This window comes from Micropterus salmoides, unplaced genomic scaffold (genome assembly GCF_014851395.1).
Source record: "Micropterus salmoides isolate LMB-PRFRI ecotype aquatic unplaced genomic scaffold, ASM1485139v1 Ms_hic_scaffold_7, whole genome shotgun sequence".
In the NCBI taxonomy this organism is placed as follows: domain Eukaryota; kingdom Metazoa; phylum Chordata; class Actinopteri; order Centrarchiformes; family Centrarchidae; genus Micropterus; species Micropterus salmoides.
The window spans coordinates 17,174,453-17,197,875 of NW_024044459.1; the positions used below are offsets into that span (position 1 = coordinate 17,174,453).

General features: G+C 40.4%; 1 protein-coding gene across 1 annotated transcript in view; it reads left to right on the plus strand.

The window, feature by feature from the left end:
• cspg4b (chondroitin sulfate proteoglycan 4b) overlaps positions 1–22,941 on the plus strand; it is a 29,773-nt gene extending 6,832 nt beyond the window's left edge. The window contains exons 3-10 of the mRNA XM_038703910.1: positions 1,483–5,058; positions 5,689–6,162; positions 6,881–7,057; positions 11,809–12,007; positions 13,426–13,557; positions 17,483–17,655; positions 18,148–18,331; positions 18,919–22,941. Coding sequence (XP_038559838.1) covers positions 1,483–5,058; positions 5,689–6,162; positions 6,881–7,057; positions 11,809–12,007; positions 13,426–13,557; positions 17,483–17,655; positions 18,148–18,331; positions 18,919–20,975 — 6,972 coding nt within the window. The 3' untranslated portion in view covers positions 20,976–22,941. The remainder of the gene's footprint in view (positions 1–1,482; positions 5,059–5,688; positions 6,163–6,880; positions 7,058–11,808; positions 12,008–13,425; positions 13,558–17,482; positions 17,656–18,147; positions 18,332–18,918) is intronic.
• Positions 22,942–23,423: the final 482 nt, after the last annotated feature.

The window sequence follows — 23,423 nt, forward strand, 5'->3', positions numbered from 1 at the left end:
AAAAAGTCCTTGTGACTAAGCTTCCATTCGTGTTAGACTTGTGCAAACGGGACTAATTCACACTGACGACTGTGTGGCATTGTTGTATTTCAGTGAGCACGAGGAGTGAATCGCTCTTCCTTGTTCCTTAAACTGGCACAGGTCATCAAATAATTTTTTATGTTCACTCGCTCAAGTCATCCTCGGGCTTGGGGTCTCATTCCACGTGAGTCAGTCATGAGCTGGAAACCCGTGCATGAATAGCAGGGACTCAGCAGCAAGCCTTGACAAGCACGTCATCTAAATGCAGCATTAGTTTGAGATGGTGACAGGATGCTCTGAGGACGAAGCTGAAGGCGAAGAGAAAAAAGTTCTCTTCCTGCTTTAAATCAGACGACGCTCACTGTTATAACAACAGGTGACATCATGGAGTATAAGCAGTCTAAATCCTGTATTTCCCATTCCATCATTTTGTCACACTGTCTTAGGTCATAGAGACAAGCATTTATAATGCTATGTAAATATGTTTTATGTGTTATTAAAAAACATGTGTTTAACAATATTGTCTTAATGATCATACATACAACATATTTAAGCATGTAGAGGTAGAGGCACTGTGAGACTATACTAGGATGGTTAGTAGGTATAATGTTTACAATGCTCACCTAGTTTAACATGACCAGTAATGACGCTAGGTGAAAGGTTAAGGAATCTTAGAGGGAGCTGAATGTCTACCAAATGTTATGGCAATCCATCCAATAATCAATAGTTGTTGAGACATTTTATTCAAAACCACACACATCAACCTTATGGAGGCGCTAGAGGAAAAGTGAAGGGTTCACCAAAGTCATCAGGATTCATCCTCTAAGAACCAAGAATGCCAATTAAAAATTTTGTACCCATCCATCAACTAGATGTAGATGGGGGAAAACTAGTTGATCACCAAAATCAGCTGGCTTCATCCTCACGGCACCATGGATATTGGTACCAAATTTAATGACAGATCTCTAGACGTTTCACCAAAATACAAAAAGAAAACAAACTTATTTTGGTGCTAGAGGAAAGGTCAGGGGATCATCATAATCAGTAAGCCTCATTCTCTTGGGAATATGAATGTCTGCACTAGAATTTTACGGTAATCCATTCAATAGCTGCCAAGACATTTCACAACAAAACTAATATATAACAAACAAAGTCATGGTGGTGCTAGAGAAAAGGGCAAGGGGCCATGAAAGTCTGTACCAAAATGTCATGGCAATCCATCCAATAGTTCTTATTTTAGTTTGGATCAAAGTGGTGGACTGACAAACTGACACTGCCATTCCTCGAGGCTCGTGGCTAACAATAACAGAAATCATCTGTGACATGGGACATCACAGATCTATTCTAAATGGATTAATTTGAATTTAAATCGAATTGCTACTTAGATCAATATGTGCATTTACCCTTTATTATTGTAATATAGTGTATTTTGTAATCCAGCTGTTATGTCTCTTCTCTTAGCTGAAATTGGACCTTGGATCGGGGGAGCAAATGTTACAGTCAGAGAGCGCCACTCAGCTCAATGACCTGGCCTGGCACTCTGTGGAGGTCCGCCATGTGCAGCACAACGTCAGTCTGACTGTAGACAAGAACTCTCACACGAGTGTCAAGATGCCAGGCTCCCATCATGATCTTAACATTTTGGATGGTCTGTATGTTGGAGGCTCAGGAAGCCTGGACAGACTTTACCTCCCCAGAGACCTGATCGGCTTCCGAGGCTGCATGGACGAGGTGGTCTTCAATGAACATGACTTGCTGTCATCACTGAGGCCATATACCGGATTCAAGAATGTCCATGAGGTGTCTTTAGGCTGTAGTCCCCAATTCTTTGCAACCGAGGAGGATCCTATCAGCTTCTTCAGCTCCAGGGCTTACATTTCTCTTCGAACCTGGGATGCCCAGCAGGAAGCGGTATTTGAGTGTGTTGTGCACACGTCAGCCAAAGAGGGAATTATCCTGTACAATTCAGCCAGAGAAGGGGACTTTGTGGCTTTGGAGATCCAGGAAGGTTTGCCAGTGGCTATTATTGGAAAAGGTGGAACCAAAACCGAGCTTCGTTCCCTCACATTCATCAATGACCGGAAATGGCACTCTATCAAGTTGCATTTCAGTTCCAAAAGCCTTGAGCTTTCTATTGATGGAGAGATGGTGAAAATCAGCATTAGCTCTCGCTCGAAAGGGTTTCAGCCTAAAGGTTATCTTTTTGTTGGAGGTATCGATGACAGCACCAGATCAGAAGTCAGAAAGGCAGGGCTTGTCTCTGTGTCTGGAAAGCGTGTCAGAGGTGGTTCCTTTAAAGGATGTTTGAAGAACATTGAAGTCAACAGAGTGAAGATGGGTCTCTCCAATGCTGTAGTCACCAAAGATATCTCAGTTGGTTGTGAGCCAGAGAAAGAGCCAGAACTACCCACCCCTGTGAGTCCAACAAGTGCTCCGGGATCCTTCTTTCACTTGGTGACACCAACACCGTCTTCACTTCACATGTCTACTGTCGCCAGGGGCTTGGACAGAAGATATGGCTGGAATTTTGTGCAGCTCAAAAACCTTGTGGTCCAGGAAGGTGGTCGAGCATCTCTTGAGGCCAAACACATCAAAGTACTCTTGGACTTCAAGAAGCTTGGAATTAGACAGTCTCAGATCATGTTCCGAATACGGGAGCAACCAATTCGTGGTCAGATAAGGCTTGATGTTGATCAGGACCAAGAGGAGAACACCTTCAGCATGTTGGACCTTTGGCACGGACGAGTGATGTATATCCATGGAGGCTCAGAGGAACAAGATGACTTCTTCATGTTTTCGCTGTATTCTAGCAGTAGAAAGCAAGTTCCTGATTATCTGAAGGGCAACAAATTGTACCGCTACAATATTACTGTGACACCCACCAACGATGCACCTGAATTGAGCCTCCCTGAAGGAAATCTCTTTGTCCTGTTGGAGAACTCAAAGAAACGCCTCACCACGGATGTTCTGAAGGCCACAGACATTGATAGCAGCCCCACCGACCTTGTCTTCTCTGTGCTTGGTAACCTGAACGCTGACGCAGGATATTTGGAAATAGAAAACAACCCTGGCAAGGCAGTGACCTCATTCTCATATTTAGACTTGGAGGATCTGAGGGTGTACTATGTTCACACAGGGGTTCGAAACTCAAGGATAGTTCTTAGAGTTAGTGATGGGGAAAAGGTCAGCAACACCGTGGTTCTGAGGGTCATGGCTATAGCGCTGGAGTATAAGATTGCCAACAACACAGGCCTTGAGATAATTCAGGGAGAGACAGCTATAATTGGTTCAAAGCAACTTGCTGTGCAGACCAATGCCTTGAAACAAGTTGTAGACATTCGGTATGATATCATTGAGCCCCCTCAGTATGGAGAACTCCAGAGACTTCACTCAAGCGGGGAATGGAGGCCCACTGACTCATTTTCCCAAAGGCTTCTAGAAAAGGAGCGCCTGAGGTATATTTGCACTTTTCAAGAAATCCAGACATCCAATGCCACTGATTACTTTAAAAGCAAAGTTAATGTGGCTGCAAGGGCAGCCACTGAAATACTTTTCCCAATCACTGTGAAATGGGTGAATTACCATCTGGTGAGGAATGTTGTGATAGACATGGATAAAGTTAGAAAAGTGACACTGGACTCAGAGCATCTTTTTGCCACAGCTGTAGGTGTGGCCCTCTCAGAGGAAGACCTTTATTTTCGTGTTCTCACCACACCAAAGAAGGGGAAACTCCTGCTCGATGCCACAGTCTTGAGGAAGAACTCAACCTTTAGCCAAAGAGATGTAACAGATCTAAAAGTACATTATGAGCTAGTTGACAGGCCTTATGAAGATACAAGTGACAGGTTCAAATTTCAGCTGATTTCCAGGCATGCTCAGTCACAAAACTATGATTTCCAGTTTTCTATTAAAGCTGATGTCAACAATGTGTTTATGAGAAATGATGGACTCTCACTTCAGGAGGGAGAAAGTAAACTTATCACGAAAGATAATCTTTTTGCAGAGACTTTGAGTACAAAGGATATGTACTACACAGTCATAAGCAGCCCCAAACATGGAAAGCTAGCCCGGATTAGTCACTCAAATTCAAATGCTAGCTACAACAACATCTTAACCTTTAGTAATCAAGATATATTAGAGGAACGGATAATGTACATCCATGATGACAGTGAAACAACTCAAGACGAGTTCACTTTCATAGCCTCCACTAGGCAAGGGTTCAAATCTTCCATTGCAGAAGATGAAATTGGCTCCAAAGAAGGAATGTTCAACATATCTATTCAGCTGTTGAATGACCAAAAGCCGGTACGTGTTATTGATAAAGTTTTCCATGTAGTAAGGGATGGACAGAAGTTACTCACTATAGATGATTTGCGTTATCATGATGCAGACTCTGATTTTGATGATGGCCAGTTGATTTACACTCGACGTGGAATTCCGATGGGAGACCTAGTGCTGGTTAATGACACTACTCATCGACTGTTCCAGTTTCGACAAAAGGATTTGGAAGAAAAGCGAGTGTTGTTCATTCACAAAGGTGTGAGCACTGGCAGGTTTGTGCTCTTTGTTTCAGATGGAAAACATTTTATATCAAGCCTTTTAGACATCAGTGCACATGACCCTTTCTTGAATGTTGGCATCAACACTGGCCTTCTGGTGCAGAAGGGCAGGTCAGTAACTATTTCCACCAGTAATTTCAGTGTGACATCAAATTTGGACATCAGAGATGACCAGGAGGTCATCTTCATGTTGGATTTGGCTCCCAAGTATGGAAGACTTTTCCGCAATGAAACAAAGGTGGAGTCATTCTCACAGTCTGACTTAAAGGATGGGCTGATTTCGTATAGGCACAATGACAGCAAACACCTGGCAGACTATTTCAACTTAACAGTGAAAGCTAAAGGTCTTCGACTTGCAGTGAGGATCAATGTGAAGGTTTACCTTGAAAGTCATCAGAGGCCACCCATCGTGCAGCATCACAACACCTTACTGGTGGAAGAGGGAAAACCAGTGAAGATTGACGAAACTAAACTGGAGGTGAGAGACAGATTAAGAATTTTTTATCATCAGTATTCATGCAATTTTTAATTTGGTTCAAATACTATGATGGCCATGTTGAAAGCCAATACCATCCTTTTTTATTCATATGGCATGACAATATTTTCTGTATTTATATTTAATTATTGTAATGTCACAAAAACATTTTTTTAGTTAATTTCCATATTAGGTCTATTGTTCTTGATTATTTGGTGGTCGCTAAACCTCTCATTTACAGAAAATAATAATAAGAATTATAATATTAATAACAATAATATGCATACTTGTAGAACCTGAGCACAATGTTTCATTTGAAACATTTCAAAACCAAGAGTTTCTAAACCTAGCATGATTATTGATTATAAACGAATTTAATTAAACAGCCTTCATCTTGTGGTGTAGTCATGTTGTCAGAAGGGAATAACACTTGGCAGATAATCTAAACCATAATAAAAGGACAGTGTTACACTAATGTTCGGGTAAAAGACTGAGAGTTGTTTAAGGCTGCTGAAAGGGTAGAAACTGAATGCTGACCAGTGTTTGTTTTTACATTTTACAATGAAACTAAACTTTAGTGACGCTTGGAACATTTCAAATATAACCAATGAACATGTTTTCTGATTGTTGCAGCTCACTCACGAGGACAACCTGCCATCTGAGATTGTATTCACAGTCAAGGTAGCCCCATCTCATGGCCTTCTCCGACGTTTTGTCGAAGCGGAGGAGCGCTACATCGGAACCAAACAGTCTCCTGTCAAGACATTCACCCAAGAGGACATTAACAGTGCGAACATCCAGTACATGCAGGTGGAGCCCGGCAAAGTGAACGACACTTTTATCCTTGATGCCACCAACGGGATCACTGATGTCAGCGACGTTAGGATGTCTGTTGACATCATCCCACGCCTCATCCCACTTCAGGTCTCTAATTTCACACTGAACGAGGGGGCCTCCAAGGCACTGACCCAGGATGTGCTCAAAGTCACCAACCGACACTTTTCTGGAATCAACTTCCTGTATAGTTTGACCGAGCCCCCACATCATGGTCACATTGAGCACTCTGGACATCCCGGTGTGCCCATAACCACTTTCACCAGGAGGCAGGTGGGTGTATTCTTACAGACAATGTTATAGTTGCTACGGAAAAATGGCAATAGCCTGGCTTTTGGCAGTTGATAGATGAATAATTTGATTTAATGTGGTGCTAAGGTTTTTTATGCCTATTACTAACAGGTCATGTCTATTTTTTGTAAGATCATGCTCATTTTAGAGGCATAGAAGAATTTAGAGGAGAGGATGTTTTATCAAATTCAACCCAAATTTACAAGCGTTTTAAAAAGAAAATTGTAACCTAAAATGTATTCTTAATGAAATGTTTCGAATAATTTGCTTAAACTGGTAAATTGATCGATGAATAATGTGACCGATTATTATTGCAGTAATTTTTACTGTTTTACATAATGTGTAATTTTTTAAAATTTGACTCTAATCTACAGCCATGCTTAAAAAGTTTGTAACACCATTCATCCTTAATTAAATTAAAACATTAAAGGGAGGAAAAGATAGCATTACTGTGGCTTGAACCCCTTCTCATCTCACCTTATCCTAGTCAGAATCTCTTGATATATATTTTTTCTAATATGTTTGTGCTCCTAATTATTTAAAATAATGTACAAATAAATAACTGGTTTAGTTTTTGCCCCTATATCTATATCATGGAGTAATTGATAATAGTGACCTAATGGTTTCATATCATCTCAAAAATCTTTGCATTTTCAATCTCAGGTGTTTCCTGATCATTTTTATGATAATCTTTAATCAGGTGGAACACGAGTTCATCTACTATGTCCACGACAGCAGTGAGACCTCAGCTGACAACTTCACTGTGGTGGCCAATGACACAGGCCTGAGGAAGCAGAGTGCAGCCCAGACGGTGTACATCCAGGTTACAGCTGTCAACGATGAGCCTCCTGTTATTACAGCCAACAGGGTCCTCAGGGTGAGTCTGCACTGCTGCTCTATATTTAAACGCTGGACTCTTTTTTCTTTTTTCTTTTTTACTAGCAGGTCTGGCATTATAGCTTACTGTCAGACAGTTTTCATGTGGGCAGTGTTGCAAGTTGCCATGGCTGGCTAGATGAGGGAAAGTATGTTTGCTATGTGGAGCAGTGTCCAGGGGTGCTGGCAGCAGAGAACAGACACTGACATACATTTGGGGATGCCTGTGACCTGTAGGAAGGCCTATTATGGTGCCATGGAATTAAGTTTTCAAACAAATTCTCCTAGCTTTTTGGTGGGTCGCTTGCAAGAACTGCTGTTTCAGTGAAATGAGGAACTTATATTTTGCATAGTTTGGGTTGACTGGAAATTATTTCTGAGGCATCTTATGAATACAAAAGAGTTTAAATCAAATGGAAAATAACCCCCAGGCATTAAACGGACATAAGGTCTTGCTGCTGAAAATATGTCGCTTGAATTTAGTTGAATGGCATGATAGCATGACCTGAAAATAGCAAACACTGTGACAACATGACCTCAGTTCAGTCCAGTTTCATCTGCTTCACACATCCCTCATCACTATGTGCTCACCCAGATAAACCCTACTGGTTATTTATTACCTGTCTGTGAAAAGCACTTCTACCTACATATGTTTTTAATGTGGTACTCGTTAATTAGACGGAACGTTGTCGTTTGTGTCTATGTGCTAAGCAGTGCTGACTTGCTTTAGTGGCTAATGTTGGAGGAGGTCCAGCTGGAAAGAGAGGCTCATGTGTAGGTCTCTATTGTCTGCGCGGCTTTGCCCCAAATGCTTCAAATTCCTCGGGGATCCTGCAGATTCAGAGAAGTGCGAACATCAAGGAGGCAGTTAAATAAAAATAATTTGGATCAGAAACTTTGTGAATAACCTTGAAGGGGAGTTTGTTTATGGTTTTCGATGATAGTCAATAACAAACTGATCTGCACAAATACGATCATTAATCATTATATCATCTTTTACTTGATGTTGGGTGGAAGGGAACTGGATTCTCGGTGTCCACAAGGGGGCTCTCTGCCACTGCAGATGTTGAGTCTCAAAATTAGACTGTGGAGAGATTTACAGGTCAGTTACTTGGTCCCTCATTTAATTTATTAGAAAGTTAGTTTTGAAACAACTTGGATGTTTTTTGAATCAACATTTTAAATAGATTCATCAGATTTTCATTTATGCCACAGGAATTACATTTATATAATGTTATATAATCTTGGCAAATGCCGAGGAATTAAATAAAATCTACTGTAAAATGTATAAGTCTGTCTTAAAAATATAAACAATTAATTTCTTTAATCAAACGTCATCCAGTGATTTCTAAGTTATGCCAACAAAGAACTTGAGTTATCTATCAATACTGCAGAATTTGCCAACATGTTTGAAACCAGTAAACTATTATCCACTGCAAGGCCTTGATTTTGTATTTGTGGCAGTACTAATTGACATACATTTGATCTTTTTTCTGTTTTTTAGAAATAATGCCATCGCAGTGGCACATCAGCAGTTTGTGGTGGTTTTCTGAGATGAAATTGAAGTGTAACTGTCAGGATTTTGAAAGTGGGTCTAGAATTTATTGAATTGTCACATAGAGCTGTGAGCAGAGTCTCCCTGAAGTTAAATTCTCAATTATTTTGTTATGTGGCCTTCTGACATCAGGAGGGAAGCTTAAGACCAAGCAACGTGTCATAAAATAAAATGATTTAAACAGATTTAAGGGAACATTTTTTATTTTGTGCAGGCTGTTGATCTTGTGTCTTTTATTTGAATTTGCTGAATCAAACTGATGTTGTTCATCAAACAGATCTTGCTGTGACTTCCTTAAATGCGGTAGTATTGGAGGTGTGGTCATTTCCCACTTGACCAACACACACTCACATGTGTGGCAAGAGTTCTCATGTGGGGAGACTTTATGCTGTGGGACCAATGTGACGTCTGTGGCATCCCATGTGGTGCGTGGTTGCGGCGTTTACAGGCACTAATTGAAAAAAGTACCCCATGCTTCTGTTCCCGTAAGTTACAGCCAAGTGAGAAGCCAGCTCACCTTTTGTCATTTTAGGTTGATTTGGTGTGGTTTTAAAACTCAAAACCCACCCTCAGATTCTGTCACACTCTTATGCATCATACAATGATTTGCTATACATCGTCGTTTTTTTCTCTTTCCCCTCACCCTACAATTTTCACTTCTTTCACACATTAACCAACTTTCAGAGAACATCAGCGAGAACTTGCAATGTGTGACTCTGAGATGTTATTCTGATCACACTCTTAACATAAAATGCTACATATCCTGTAGCTGCATTGCACTTGTATGGCCTGCAAAAAAAACTGTACTAACAGGAAATCTGCAGTCATTTGTAAAACGAGGAGTCTGTAATTTGTATTGTAAAAGAGAATACACTCCAGACCTTTAACTCAAAACTAGAGTAGATTTTGTGACCGAACCTACCAATAACATTGAAGTTAAAGTTGCTGTAATCAGTATTTTCCGTTCAGACTTAGTCAGATAACTAAGTGTAATGTTAAAGTTGTCCCTTATAGTGAAAAACCTGCAGATAATTATTAACACTTTGCAGTTTCCTCAGCTCGGTTGAGTGTCTCAGTATCTTTCAGCTCGCTGATTTTGTTTTCTTGTTTTGTTTTACTGTTCTGGTTCACTCTCACCGCTCTCATCAGCACCTGCACTGCAACCTGTAAGCACCTGCAAGCCTTGGCTTGGATCCACTGCAGGTCCAAGCCAAGGCTTGGTAACATTTACTGGCTTGAGAAATAACCAAACATACATGTTTTTGATGGTGGGAAGAAACTAGAGCACGGGAGTATGAGAATTAAGGTTAAGTTACCTTCTGACAACAGTAGGGGAAGCTTAAGACCTAGCAACATGTCATTAAATAAAAGGATTTAAACAGATTTAAGGGAACATTTATGCAGGTGCGATAAAACCACAATTTTGGTACTTCAAATTAACATCAAAACAGTTTAGGTATTGGCACGTTTTGTTGTTCTTCAGACAGATCCGGCTGTGACTTCCTGTTAAATGGGAGATTATTGGCGGTGTAGTCATTTCCCACTAGATGAACACACACTCAATGCTGTGGGACCGACATGATGGGTGTGTTGTCCCATGTGGTGGGTGCATGTGGTGTTTATAGGTGCTAATTGAAACCTGACCTTAACTTCCACAAAAGAAAGAAAATGCAAACTAATCATATTAATAAATAAATTAGGTGTCATGGTGATTTTACTAAATCCTAGGATTAAATCCTATTCCTAAATCCTATTTTGTAATATATATGCATCAGTATATATTTTGTAACAGTAGGCATTGCATCATCAATACAAATTGGACTTTATCATAGAAGACAGTGTGTCTTTGCATCAGTGTCACAGTAATAAAAGCGGTGTTCACTCACTATCATGGCTTACTGAGACTCTTCATTAGCACAGAGCCACTGTTAATATTAACAGTAACACCTGTGCTTTTCCTGGAGTCAAAATGTCTGCTGTATAAAAGGTGATTTTTGTCGCAGCCTTCCAGTAATTACTGTGGAATTACAACCTGTGTGAGGGACAATGGTGTGTTATGCAATAGTTTCTCTGGCCTGGACTGTAGAAGCTCTTTCTTTGTTGTCAAGCGTCTGCACGGTTCAGTAGTTTTTTGTTCTGTGTCAATGAGTTGCTCTGTTCCTTCACGTTAGCTTGAGGCTTTTAAATTTACATGAAAGCAGGAACTTACTGTAACTATGCCTCACCCTACATGCATTACATCCAACTGTGTTTATATTCTTCCCAGCTATATTTATTCCTGAGATGTCAAGTCATTTTGATCAGTTTAAGTTGTTGAGCGTGACTTGAGTGATACTCAGAGTGACATTTTTCCATAGTCATGCCGTCTTTAGGTGCCTCAGTTAGACATTACTTTTATAGCAGTTCTGCTTCGTTGGATGATTTACTTTACAGAGAAAAATGACAGGAGAAAACAAAGAAAGAGAAAAATGTGAAATAACTTTGCAGCGGGACTCACACCCACAGCATCCTGGATCCATTTTATGTGGTGATGAATGACAAGCACTGTTTCCATTGGCGTTTTATGTGTCTTGCTTCCATTTAAATTTTAATATATCTGTGCAGCGAATAGGCATTAAATAGCTGATTGTAGTTTATGAAAAAAGTATAAGACATAAACCTTCAGACAACTTAACTTAATATTAAATTTCTAGAACACGTGAATTATGCAGATTAATTTAAAGACTGACATCCACAAATAGAAGTAAGCTTTTATGTAGCAAGTATTGTGCCCTTTTTATAACAAAATATGACAGTATTTCATTCCATATATCAAAATAAATGTCAAACTGACATTAAGCTGTGTGCAAAGGCAGGGAAAACCTGGTATTTGGACACAAATGCAGACTTTAAGCTGGATCAGTTTTTCAAGTGTATTAAATGAAAAACAGAAAAATGTATAACTTAAAAAAGCTCTATTATTCAAACAAGGCCGGGGCCATAGCTCCAAAGTTCAGACAAGACACAGGAGGCAGACAATTTGAAAATAAAACACCAAACACCAAACAAAAACCCAAAACCGCAATAGTCAAATACCGTTATCCTCGACATAATGAACCTTGTCCAACAAAGCATTTCTATTCCCATGTTGTCTGTCTGTCTGTTTTCATGGAGATTACAGGTGGTACCTGTTTTGTGCTTGTCCATCTTGTGTCCAGGTGTGGGTGTCCTCAGTGACAGAGATCAGGCCGGGGGATCTGAGAGCACAGGACCTGGACACACCCCCAGAGGAGCTCCATTTCATGGTGACCCCACCCAGCAACGGACACCTGGCCCTGAAGACTGGCCCCATGAAGCCAGTGCTCAACTTCACCCAGGCACATGTAGACCAGGGACAGCTACTGTTTGTTCACAAAGGTAAAATCAGTTTATCTATCACCTGCTAAAGTAAAAAACGCCGCGACAGTAGAGCAGCCCATAGAGACTTTCGTCAATAACTAAAGCCGGAATTTATGTTTGATTTCATTTGATTAAATGCTTATTTTTCATATATCAGAATCAGAATCAGATTTATTTGCCAGGGATATATAGACGAGGAATTTGACTCGGAATTGTACATTGCTCACCATGTGCTTACTTAAACAATAATACAATAATAAAATTAGAGAAAGTTCCATAAAGTTCGATAAAGAGCAGTGGAACAGTGTGAGCAGTGGAAAGTTCAATGTTTAAGAGCTCTTTTCTGGTAAATGTTACCAGAGAGGGATGGCAGAAAACAGAGTTTATCAACAAAAACTCAAAAAGCACTACGGCGCGTAATCCAGAGGCGGCCATCTGCGGCGCCATAAATACAAACTGCATAAGCCAGACAACAGAAGGGAAAATACTGCAATGATTTCATGTTTTTATTTTGTCTGATGGAATGATTAACAAAAGAACATTGTTCCTTAAATAAACCAGCAGAAGTACTGTAATGTAGATTGATAACAAAATACAATTGGAAAAGGATTGTTTTTAAAATTGTGACTTTGATTTTGATCATATTGCCCAGTCCTGACTGCAACCTGCAAAATGTAATCGTCTTTTTGTTCACCTGCACGCTTTGGTTTCAATGCATTAATGTCCAATCAGATTAATCTCTGTTTCTCTGATTCAAGATAACTTGTTTTCGTTGTTCATTTTGCATCCACTAGAAGATGCTGTTGATAATTCCTAATGTTTCTATTTTCTTTCTACTTGTGTCAACTCACAGTGAGTCGTCAGCAGGAACACTGTGCAGCTTTCTTCATTAGCCGTTAAATTGCTTGCAACACTGATAGAGACAGAGCTGACTGAGAGCCAGGTTGGAGGTGACAATACTTTAGTCTGCAAACTCTATAAAATCGTTGATACGGTCTGTAAACATTTGATAGTGTCAGTCTCAGATTAGGGTTCTGCTTACTGTTCTGAGCTACTTTTTTCTTTGCCTGCACTTGTACCACCAGGAAAGGGTGTAATAATAGTGTGTAAGGGACACACCCTATCCTATATGTTGCAGAATGTCTCTTTCTTTTTTACACACACACGTACACTAGTATAGATTTTGATTGAGTATTTCCTAGTAGAATAAGAATTTCTTGCTCGCATTGCAGTTTTTCAGCACCAGGAATGCTGATCTCTTTTGTGTGTATTTTGCAGAAAGCACGCGCAGCTTAACTGTACATTTGTAAAACAACATGTAATCACAAAACTAAGATGCAGGTGTTTATTTATTCATTCCAGCAGACATAATCTTAACAACTTTGCCTAGGAGTCTTCTTGACAGTTGGAGCTTTTTTGTCTCTTTCCATTTCCAGGTGCCATGTCTGGAGGATTTAACTTCCAAGTCAACGATGGCGTGAACTTCACTCCCAGGCAGATCTTCAGCATCACTGCCAGAGCCTTAATTCTCAGTTTAGAGAAAAACCGTCCACTCAAGGTGTTCCCAGGTAAAATCGACCTCTGTGTAGAGCCTTATCATAAAGTGTTCTCCCCCCCCTGTGCTCCGGTGTCCCCACCATCAAATACATGTTAGGTTAATTCTCCTGTCAGTGCCCTTGACCAAGGCACTGGCTTAGACTTGGAGTTGGCCCCCAGGCGCTGTACAGTGGCTGCCAACTGCTACTAATGCTTAGGATGGGTTAAATGCAGAGAAGAGTTTCACTAGATATTGTATTGTTACTGCAATAAATCGTGGATATGGCAGGGACTGTACAAGGTACAAGGCTATTTATTTGTCATTATACAGCAGAAGGATGCATAACGAAACAAAATTTGTAGTCCCTTCAAGCTACACTAAGTGTATATTAAAACATGGTAACATATAAAATAAAAAAATATATATACAGTTATTTGTATACATATATACAGACACATAGACACAGAGTGTCCTCTCCTCTCATCTTGCCGACTGGAGTCCATCTAGAGTTTTGGTACAAACCAAACTTCAGACCACACCTGCTACCTGTGCTTATCTTCATCTTTTTTAGCTGTGTTTTTTCCGATTACAAGAAAATATAATTTCTCTTTTATAGGCTTTTGTGTCATGATGAAACTATAGCTGCTCCCAAAAAATGAACTGAAACATTTTTTTCTGTGTTCTAGTCATCTATGCACCCTGACTCTTTTTAGTTGTACTATTATTATCCATAAGCAAAGTATTGGTTTCCTCTTTTCTGGTTTCTATTTTAAGGGCTCAGTTAAGATTGTGTGTGTGTGTGTGTGTGTGTGTGTGTGTGTGTGTGTGTGTGTGTGTCTGTGTGTGCGTGCGTGCGTGTGTGTGTGTGTGTGTGTGTGTGTGTGTGTGTGTGTGTGTGTGTGTGCGTGCGTGTGTGTGTGTGTGTGTGCGTGTGTGTGACACTTTGTCCTCCCAGAATTCCTTTGGTTAAATAATTCAGGACCTTTCCAACAGCCAAGTAATAACGCAAATACCAGACTGGTGAATCACCTGCTGCCATTGCTTAATGGTTTGATACACGGTATGCAACTTTTAATACTCAGGAGCTAAAAATAGGCTGACTTGTCGCATGTGTCTGCAAACACATTCAAAGATTTTCTGAGATTTCCAGTGGTCTGGTAAGTTAGAGGGAAAGGATAGTGAGGGCAGCAAACTGCCAACTGGCACGCTCTGCCGAGCTTCCCAGCCACAGGGTGAGTGGGTACTTGAAAAGCTGTGCCACTGTCTGTCTGAGGCAGCCCTGTTTGTGCTTTGTGCCAGGCGGGGCAGAGGGAGGGGGTAGGGTTGGGTGGTATGGGAACTTTAACTGACAATAAAGGGTTTTGATGGGGTGAGGGGTGACATGAAACACTTTTGCACTGTGGGGTGAGATTAAAGTTTTTCTTTTCCTTGCAAAGTACTCAAATGTCTGGGTGCTTTCTGTAAAACTGGGCAAAGACTCCTCACTAAATGGTTTCATATGCCTTATTAAGAAACCAGCGATTACCTGAAAACTTATTAGTATTGCCTGCAAACACCACACAAGACTTGCAGAAGTGATTCTTGGTATGAGGAAATTTCTTGAATACACAAAAGTAATTATTTAATGCAACTGTTACATGTCCACAGTGGGAACATAAGGACTTTTTCCGACCACATCAGAAGACATGTCGTGTTCATAGTTATTTCTAATGGCCACACTTGAAGGTGGAGTAAAAAACTGTCATATGGACATATGGAGAGGGGGGAGACACAGTAGTGTTTAAATATGGGGATAACCAAGGGCGTGGGTTGGCTTCAGAAGAAAGGAAAAGAAAACACAGTACTGTGCAACAGTTTCAGGCCGGTGTGGAAAAAATGCTGTAAAGTATGAATTCTTTCAAATATTTGACATGTTAATAGATTATATTTATCAATTAACAAAATGCAAAGTGAGTGAACTGAAGAAAAATCCAAATAATTCCATATTTTGTGTGACCACCATTTGCACTTAATTCTTGAAGGGACTCGGCAGGTAGGTTGGCTCAAACATCTTGGAGAACTACCCACAGTTCTTCTGTGGATTTAGGCATCCTCAGTTGCTCCTCTCTCTTCATACAATCCAGACAGACTCAATGATGTTGAGATCAGGGCTCTGTGGCTTAAGAGTAAGAATAAGTAAGTAAGAGTAAACGAATAGTGCAATCGGTACAAGAGAAATGTAAGGAGATAGAAGAAGAAGAAGAAGAAGAAGAAGAGCAGAGGAAGTGCATGTTAGGAATTAGAGATGTTATAAGAGGAAGTGTTCTCGAAAGAGCTGACTTTTTGGAAGCTTCTTGAAGTTAGAGAGGGACGCCTCTGCTCTGGTGGCGTGTGGTAGCTCGTTCCACCATCGTGGTGTCACAGATGAGAACATCCGGGACTGGGATTGCTTTGTGTGTAGGGGTGACAGAGCCAGGCGGCGTTCGTTGGAGGAGCGCAGTGGCCGAAAAGGAACGTAAGCTTGTATTATGGAGTTTAGGTAGATGGACCCAGTAGTCACTCTGTATGCAAGCATTAGTGACTTGAATTTGATTCTGGAGGCCACGTGTAGCCAGTGCAGGTCCCTGATTAATAGAGTGCCATGAGTCCTTTTGTAGTGGACCAGAACCATTTGTAGGGGTTTCACTGCACAAGCTGGAAGGCCCACTAGGAGGGAATTGCAATAGTCGAGGTGAGAGATAACCATGGTCTGTACCAGAAGCTGGGTGGCGTACTGATTAAAGTAGGGCCAGATTTTTCTTATGTTGCATAGAGAAAAGTGGTACAACTGAGAGACAGCGGCAGCATGGTCAGAGAAGGACAGCTGGTCATCAGTCATGACAACAAGTTTCTCACCACCTTGGTTGGAGTGATGGTTGAGGAGCCAATGCACTTCTGATGGAGTACAGTGGCGTCTTAATAATATTATAATATGGATTCTCTCAGTTCCATGTTTCTGTATTCTTCTAATCCCTTTTCATCATTATTATTAGTGAATAATGTGGTGTGTTGTTTGTGCAGTGCTTAGCATGTTTCACACATGTTTTTTCTTGCATCAAATTAAAAATTTCCCAAAGTGTGGTTCTCATCTTGCAGGCATAACTAAACAACTCACAGGAGTTTGGGAAAAGGATATTGATAGTGTGAGCATTTCTACATTTACTACCATCACAAAATGCTGCACAAATACCTGACAATACAGCAAAACCCTTCCTGTACAGATTAGATTAGAGCAAGATGTTTTTTTTACTGTAAAAAGACAAGAAAGCCCATTGCTCCCTCTTCCTTGAAGAGGGAAATTTCCCATGAGGGACAGACAAGGATGGTGGGAGTGCTCACCACAAGTGATGAATGAATTTCACTGTGCTTCAACCCTTCTTTCCCTCTATCGTTGCCTTCCATCATTTATCAGCACTCTTTTTTTAGGACCCTCTTCACAGTGGCAGCAGAGCTATGGAAATCTATGTAATTAATCTTAAGAAGAAAAGAAGCTCTCAGTAGTCAGCCCTCGTCATCATGCACAAGAGATGTTTCACTTGACATTTTCCCCAAGTGGAAGATTTCTGTGCCTGCAAGGAGCAGATCCACTTTTAATTTCTTGTTTGGATTTTATGTAACACCCTGCACTGCAGTTGAACAGTGCTGTAAAAAGTCTGTGATGTCTGCAGTGCCGCTTTTATTTGACACATCAAAGGACTCTCGTCGGTTTATTTCAGAGCTTGTTTTGCATAATTTGCAGTCAAAAAGATGTGAAATCCTTCCAGAGGGGAAAACTTGCAACATTTGATGCAGCCACACAAGCGTTTTACCAGCGTGGTCAAACTGAAACTGAATACCAGACAAGAAAAACTATTTTTCTTTTCCAGATCAAGTTCCGTGATCAATTATTCAAGCCAGTTCTTTATTTTTTTTAATTCCATTTCACGTCTTTCCTCCAGGCTCCTCCACAAAAATCACAAATGAGGATTTACATGCAGTGACCAATGATATCAGCAACACCTCAAATCGCATCATTACGTTCAGTGTGATTCGGCATCCTAAACTGGGGCGTCTGGTGATGAGGCAGGCTGACAATTCAACTGTGGACATATCCACCTTCACACAAGACATGGTGAGTGAAGAACTGGAGGTCATATCAATACCTTTCTCTGATTATCCATAAGAATATTTAAAAATAAAATGCAAGTGATGTGAACCAGTTCAAGATTAAACATTAGGGTTCCTCTGTTCATGTGGAAAGTTGCCAGATATCCATGGTATGAATAATAGATATTCTGCATCCTCATTCAGGAAGTTGATGTTGCACTTCTTTAGCTGAATGGAATATGTAATGCTTTTATGTAATCAATTATTTCTGATGGTTTATGATCTGACACAGTGAAAGATGTGATGCTCTGTGTACTTTATTTACTGCTGAGCAAAGTAGATTTTAATTAATGATGAAATCTTACACATACTGTAGTAATGTCTTTTAGAATGATGAAGAATTATAAAGGCCACCGAACTATTTATACAGTTGATTCAAGCATCAGTTCACTTTAGGGATCTGCATGTTGTGCTGAATTAATTTTGGATTGTGGTCTGCGGTGTGTTTGTACCTTAGGTGGACAGGAAAGAGGTTGTCTACATTCAGACCCCCACTGAGTCAGTGAGCTGGAATGCCATGGACTCCATGACCTTCTCTGTGGCATCACCGCCTACTTCTCTGGACAGCCAGATCTTCAAAATAGATATTTCTTATGAGAATACTGGATCTGAACACAACACAGTCCTGCTTGCAAACACCGGTATGAACAAGAGTCTATAGCGAAGTGGCTGTACAGTGGTGTTATAAGATTAATGCTAAATTCAGCATGTTAACCTGCTCACAATAATAATGCTAGCCTGCTGATGTAAAGCAGGTAAACTTTTTACTATGTTAACCATCTTAGTTTAGCGAGTTAGCATGCTAACATTTGCTAATTAGCACTAAACCCAAAGTACAGCTGGGTGATACAGTGATACATGACAGATTAAGAGAGAGTTATTACAGTTCATCCTGAGGGGAACATGAAGGTGCACACCAAATTTCATGGCAATCCATCCAATAGTGTGACATTTCACTCAAATCTACAAATGTCAACCTCATAGTGGCACTAGAGGTAAAGTCATGAGATCACCAAACTGAGTAGGCTTTATCCTCTGGGGATCACAAATGTTGTAACTTTACCACATTACTTGCGTGAGTAACACAAATTGAAAATTTGCTTTGTTCTTGGTGTGAACACAGCATTACATTGCCATCCACTGACTATGCTCTTGTTCATGTTTTTCTTTCTTAAAATGTTTAACAATGTTGTCCTTGGTGATTAATGTAGTGTTTGCTTGGTGCTAGGTGCCGAGGTAACAGAAGGTGACAGTGTCATCATTGATGAATCCAAGCTGGATGCCACTAACCTGATGTCCAAGCTGCCAACGCCTCAGCGGAGCTCCCATGAGGTCTGGTTCCAGGTGACATCTCTGCCTCAGCATGGTGTCATAGTGGTGGGTGAGAGAAACCTCACCAAGGAGAAACCTAACTTCTCCCAGTTCATTGTTAACAAATACGGTATCATCTACAAGCATGACAACTCGGAGACAACTCATGATTCTTTTGTATTCAGTGCATGGCTCAATCCTAAAGGAAAAACAGCGCAACGCCCTCAAGAAGACAATGATGTTGTTGAGGAGCGTTTTAATATTACCATCACCCCTGTAAATGATCAGCCACCTTTGCTAAAAACCAAAGCTCCAAGTCTGAGGGTGGTGCAAGGAGATACAGTAGCCCTCAGGCCTGAGAATCTCAAAGTTGAAGACTTAGACAATCGTCCTGATGATATTAAGTACTCTGTGATTAGTAAGCCAAACAATGGTTACCTAGCTCTTGAAGGAAGTTTGAATGAGTCGATAGTGGCCTTCACCCAAGCCCAAATCGATAATGGAAGCGTCTATTTCATCCATGATGGAAGCTCTGGCTCGGGGGTGTTCTACTTTAGTGTCACAGATGGCTATCATAAACCAATATATAAACTCTTTAACCTAGAAGTGACAGAAATCACCATTTCTCTGGTTAACGACACTGGATTGACACTGGAGCAAGGCAAGACTTCAGTATCACTGACACAGAACAACCTTGCTGCTGAGACCAATGGGAAAAACATCACCATTCGCTACCAGATTACAAGGCCTCCAAACTTTGGCAAAGTTCTGTATGACAACCAAGAGGTTACACAGTTTGAACAGGAGGACCTACACTCTGGAAGGTTGTCCTACCATATGATCTCCCTTTCCTCTGCCGAAGACAGCTTTGAGTACACTGCTTTCACTTCAGAGGCAAATCTGACTGGCCAAGTGCTTAACATAACTGTCAGACCTTTGATCCAGGTTGGCAAAGGTTTGAGGATTCCCAATGGGATTGCTGTCAAACTAAATACAAGAATCCTTAATGCATCTGAACTGGCTAATATCAGTGGTAGTGACCCTGTATTTGAAATTATCTCCCATCCTAAGTATGGGAAGGTGGTTTGGACAAAACCTAAAATGTCCAGGAAAGCTGCACCAGTTGAGTCCTTCACCTTTCAGGAGGTGATGCAGGAGAAGGTAGCCTTGGAGCTGAATACCAACATGACTGGAGTTCAGGAGCTAAATGACTCAGTGGTGTTTGTATTGAAAGCTGATAACATCCAACCTGCTAAAGGGGACTTCCATTTTACAGTTGTGCCATATGATCCAGCACTTTTTCCAACCACAAAGAGTCCTGTCCCAACCACATCACCTGTTCCTCAGACACCAAGCCCGACTTCCAGAAATGGAACTGCTTCACAAGTCCTATCTACAGCTTTCCTTTCAACCCAGCAACCAAGCAAAAACCAGCAAAAGTTCAAGGGACGCAACCGATGGGGAAACTCCAACAGAACTAGCATTTTCAGTACAACTCTTGGCAAACCAACACCTGAAACAGAGGGTTTTCCCTTTAGAAACACACCAGTCCGTGTGGAGTCCTACCCTCAAAAAACCTCCAGTCCGCTCCTGGTTATCTTACCACTGCTGGCCCTGCTGCTGCTTGTAATCATCTTTGTTGTCCTTGTTGTCTTTCTTCGACATCACAGGCAAGGGAAGCAGAGCACTGCTGCACCAAAGGAGCCACCTTCCACTGGGCTTCCAAGCAGTCAGTCCTACCAGGGTCAAACCCAGAGGAGCACAACAGTTCCCACAGTGACTGTCACTCCATTAAACCACACCTGCCCAGGTAGCCCTGTTGTTGATCGGTTATTGACACCAAATCAGGGCTCAGCTTATAACACCACTGATTCAAGCATGCTCGTAAGTTCCTGGAATAATGGTTGTCCGTCATCTTCACAAATTATTCAAACCGCGACTCCCACTCTGCAGAAGAATCAGTACTGGGTGTGAACTTCCACAAAACCAACTTGTAGCTAAATGTGTTAAGAGAGGATACCGTTACAGCTTTTGATAACAGATTAAAATGCGGTAGTGTGCTTAAATAAGGCTGCAGTGAATTATTACTTGTGGCAGGGTATGAGCTTAAAGTTGCATTAATCAATATGTTTTATGGGGATTTTTTAGCCTCAGCTCGTTCTTCTGGTTTTTACTGCACATTACCACATGGCTCTGTTTCCAGCAGTAGCAGACAGCAATCACTTAATGGCAACCAGACAAAATGAGCAACTTGCTAAGCAAGAAAATTTAGAGAGAATTTAGAGAAACATTTAGCCAGTTAAAGTTTTTTCAAGAGTTGGTGGAGGCTAAGAGGTCACCATATGGCTAGAATCACAACTTCAATGGGATGGAATGTGTGCTGTAATTAGGCAACTTAACTTAAGGAATAACAACTTAGCACTAAGGCACTGAGGCCCTAAGACTGTATGTCAAGGCTGTGTGTCTGTAAGCTTATTTTCTAGCTTTTCTGCCCCCTAGTGGTCAGAAATTGATTCATGCAGCTTTAAGGACGGAAAAAGAAGATTACCACTATGACCAAAGTCCTTCGGTAATATATTAATTAGCGTCACGACAGCTTTGGTTTTGTTTGAGTCACACAATCCATTGAAACACAGGTTTACAAACCAACACCAAACACTGCTGTATATTGAGCTGGTGGGACAGATTTTGTTCACTTGAGCATTTACAGTGTAATAATCAGTGTGGTAAATTATAACCTATGTTTGGTGCCTAATGTATGTTTAATCACTTGCATTGTTATCTGGTCCTCATGCACGTTGCAGTCTCTTCCATTATGGGTTATGGTCAGGCAATCAGAGTGGAAGATGATGCTAACGGCTTGAAACTGTGAATTACTAAGAATGACACTGGCACAAAGATGTCTCGTCTAAGCATTTCAATTGATTGTGCAGATTTTATATAGTTGTTGTATGTATTATATATTATAGTATATTAACTTTTTGTAACTCAGGTATTTTGTTAACAGTCATTTACTTCATGTTACCTTAATGAAGGTTGCATGTGTTGTCAGTAATCGAGGTCTTTGTGTAACATTACAGAACTGAATATTATAAAATTTACATTTTTGTTTCGCAGTATGGCTGTATATTGAAATAGGACATTGAAATGGCTGGTTTTGTACCACTATTAAAACGTTTTGCTTTTATAGCCCTAATGAAATCACACTGATTAAAATGTTAGCACTGTTTTTCATATGTTTTTTATTTTAATATGCACATTATTTATATAAATGCATGCACAAAAAATCAAGGCACTGATCTTAAAGATTACACTAATCTTTTTTGCTTTTTTACCCACCCTCACCTCAGTGATTAAAATTCAATAGTAAGTATATTCTGTAATAACGTCCCCGTACAGTTGAATAGACAGGGGTCTACCTTCTTTTTAGGAGATTGAGCAGCTAGCCCTGAAATTCATTAGTCTGGGACTGGGGATGACCTTCTGGGGTGAGGCATTAAATATCTGACAACAGGACAACTTGTAACTCTCTTGCAGAAATATTTGGCCCAGTGAGTTTAAAAACACTGACAGGTCTTTTGTAGACTCATTACAAGAAACTGAGATATTATTTGACTGAAATGAGTGCTGGTATTTATATTAATTATTTAACACTGATAAGCATGTTTTACTTGTGTCCTCAGTCTCTTGACATTATCTGCTGTGACACTGTAATGATGTATCTACTGTAAATTAAAGGTACTGTTCTGACATGCTCTGCCAAGCTATGGGAGATGAGAAATTGCTGTCAAAGAAAACCACTGTAACCTTGTGTGTTATGAAATCATTAAGTACTAAAGAGAAATGTCTCTATCCAGTGTATTCCACTCTCATCTGAATGATGTAACCTGAAGTGTCATATTTATTTATACCATATTTTTAATAAACCTCTTGCAAAGAATTAGTTTGTGTTATCATACACTAGCATAAGCATACCGTGTGTCTTTTTGACTCAGTATCTGCCCATTCTCCTCTAATAAGATTTATTAGTTTCCAAATTATCCCTTATTTCTTTCACTTAGAATTGGTTTTGGCAGTTTTCTCTATCACTATAATTTAAACTGCACTTGCAGCCTGTTGCCCTCCTCTTAATGGTACTTTAACCATTGCAAGAAAAAAAGTTAGAAAAAATTAATCATGATCATCATTTCTCCCAGTTTCCTGCAATTACTTTAATTGTGGTTTCCTCACATCCACAATACAACAACAATACAGTCGGCAGGATTTTGTCACATCTGCATCTAGGTGTTTTGTGTTTTAAATCTCAATATATGTCATTGCCAAAACTAGTGTTCTCTAAAAAGCTCAGTGGATATACAGAAAGTAAACATGTAATGTAATTTGGAAAAGCACAAGGATCTTTTTCTGTAGCTGAAGCTTCAC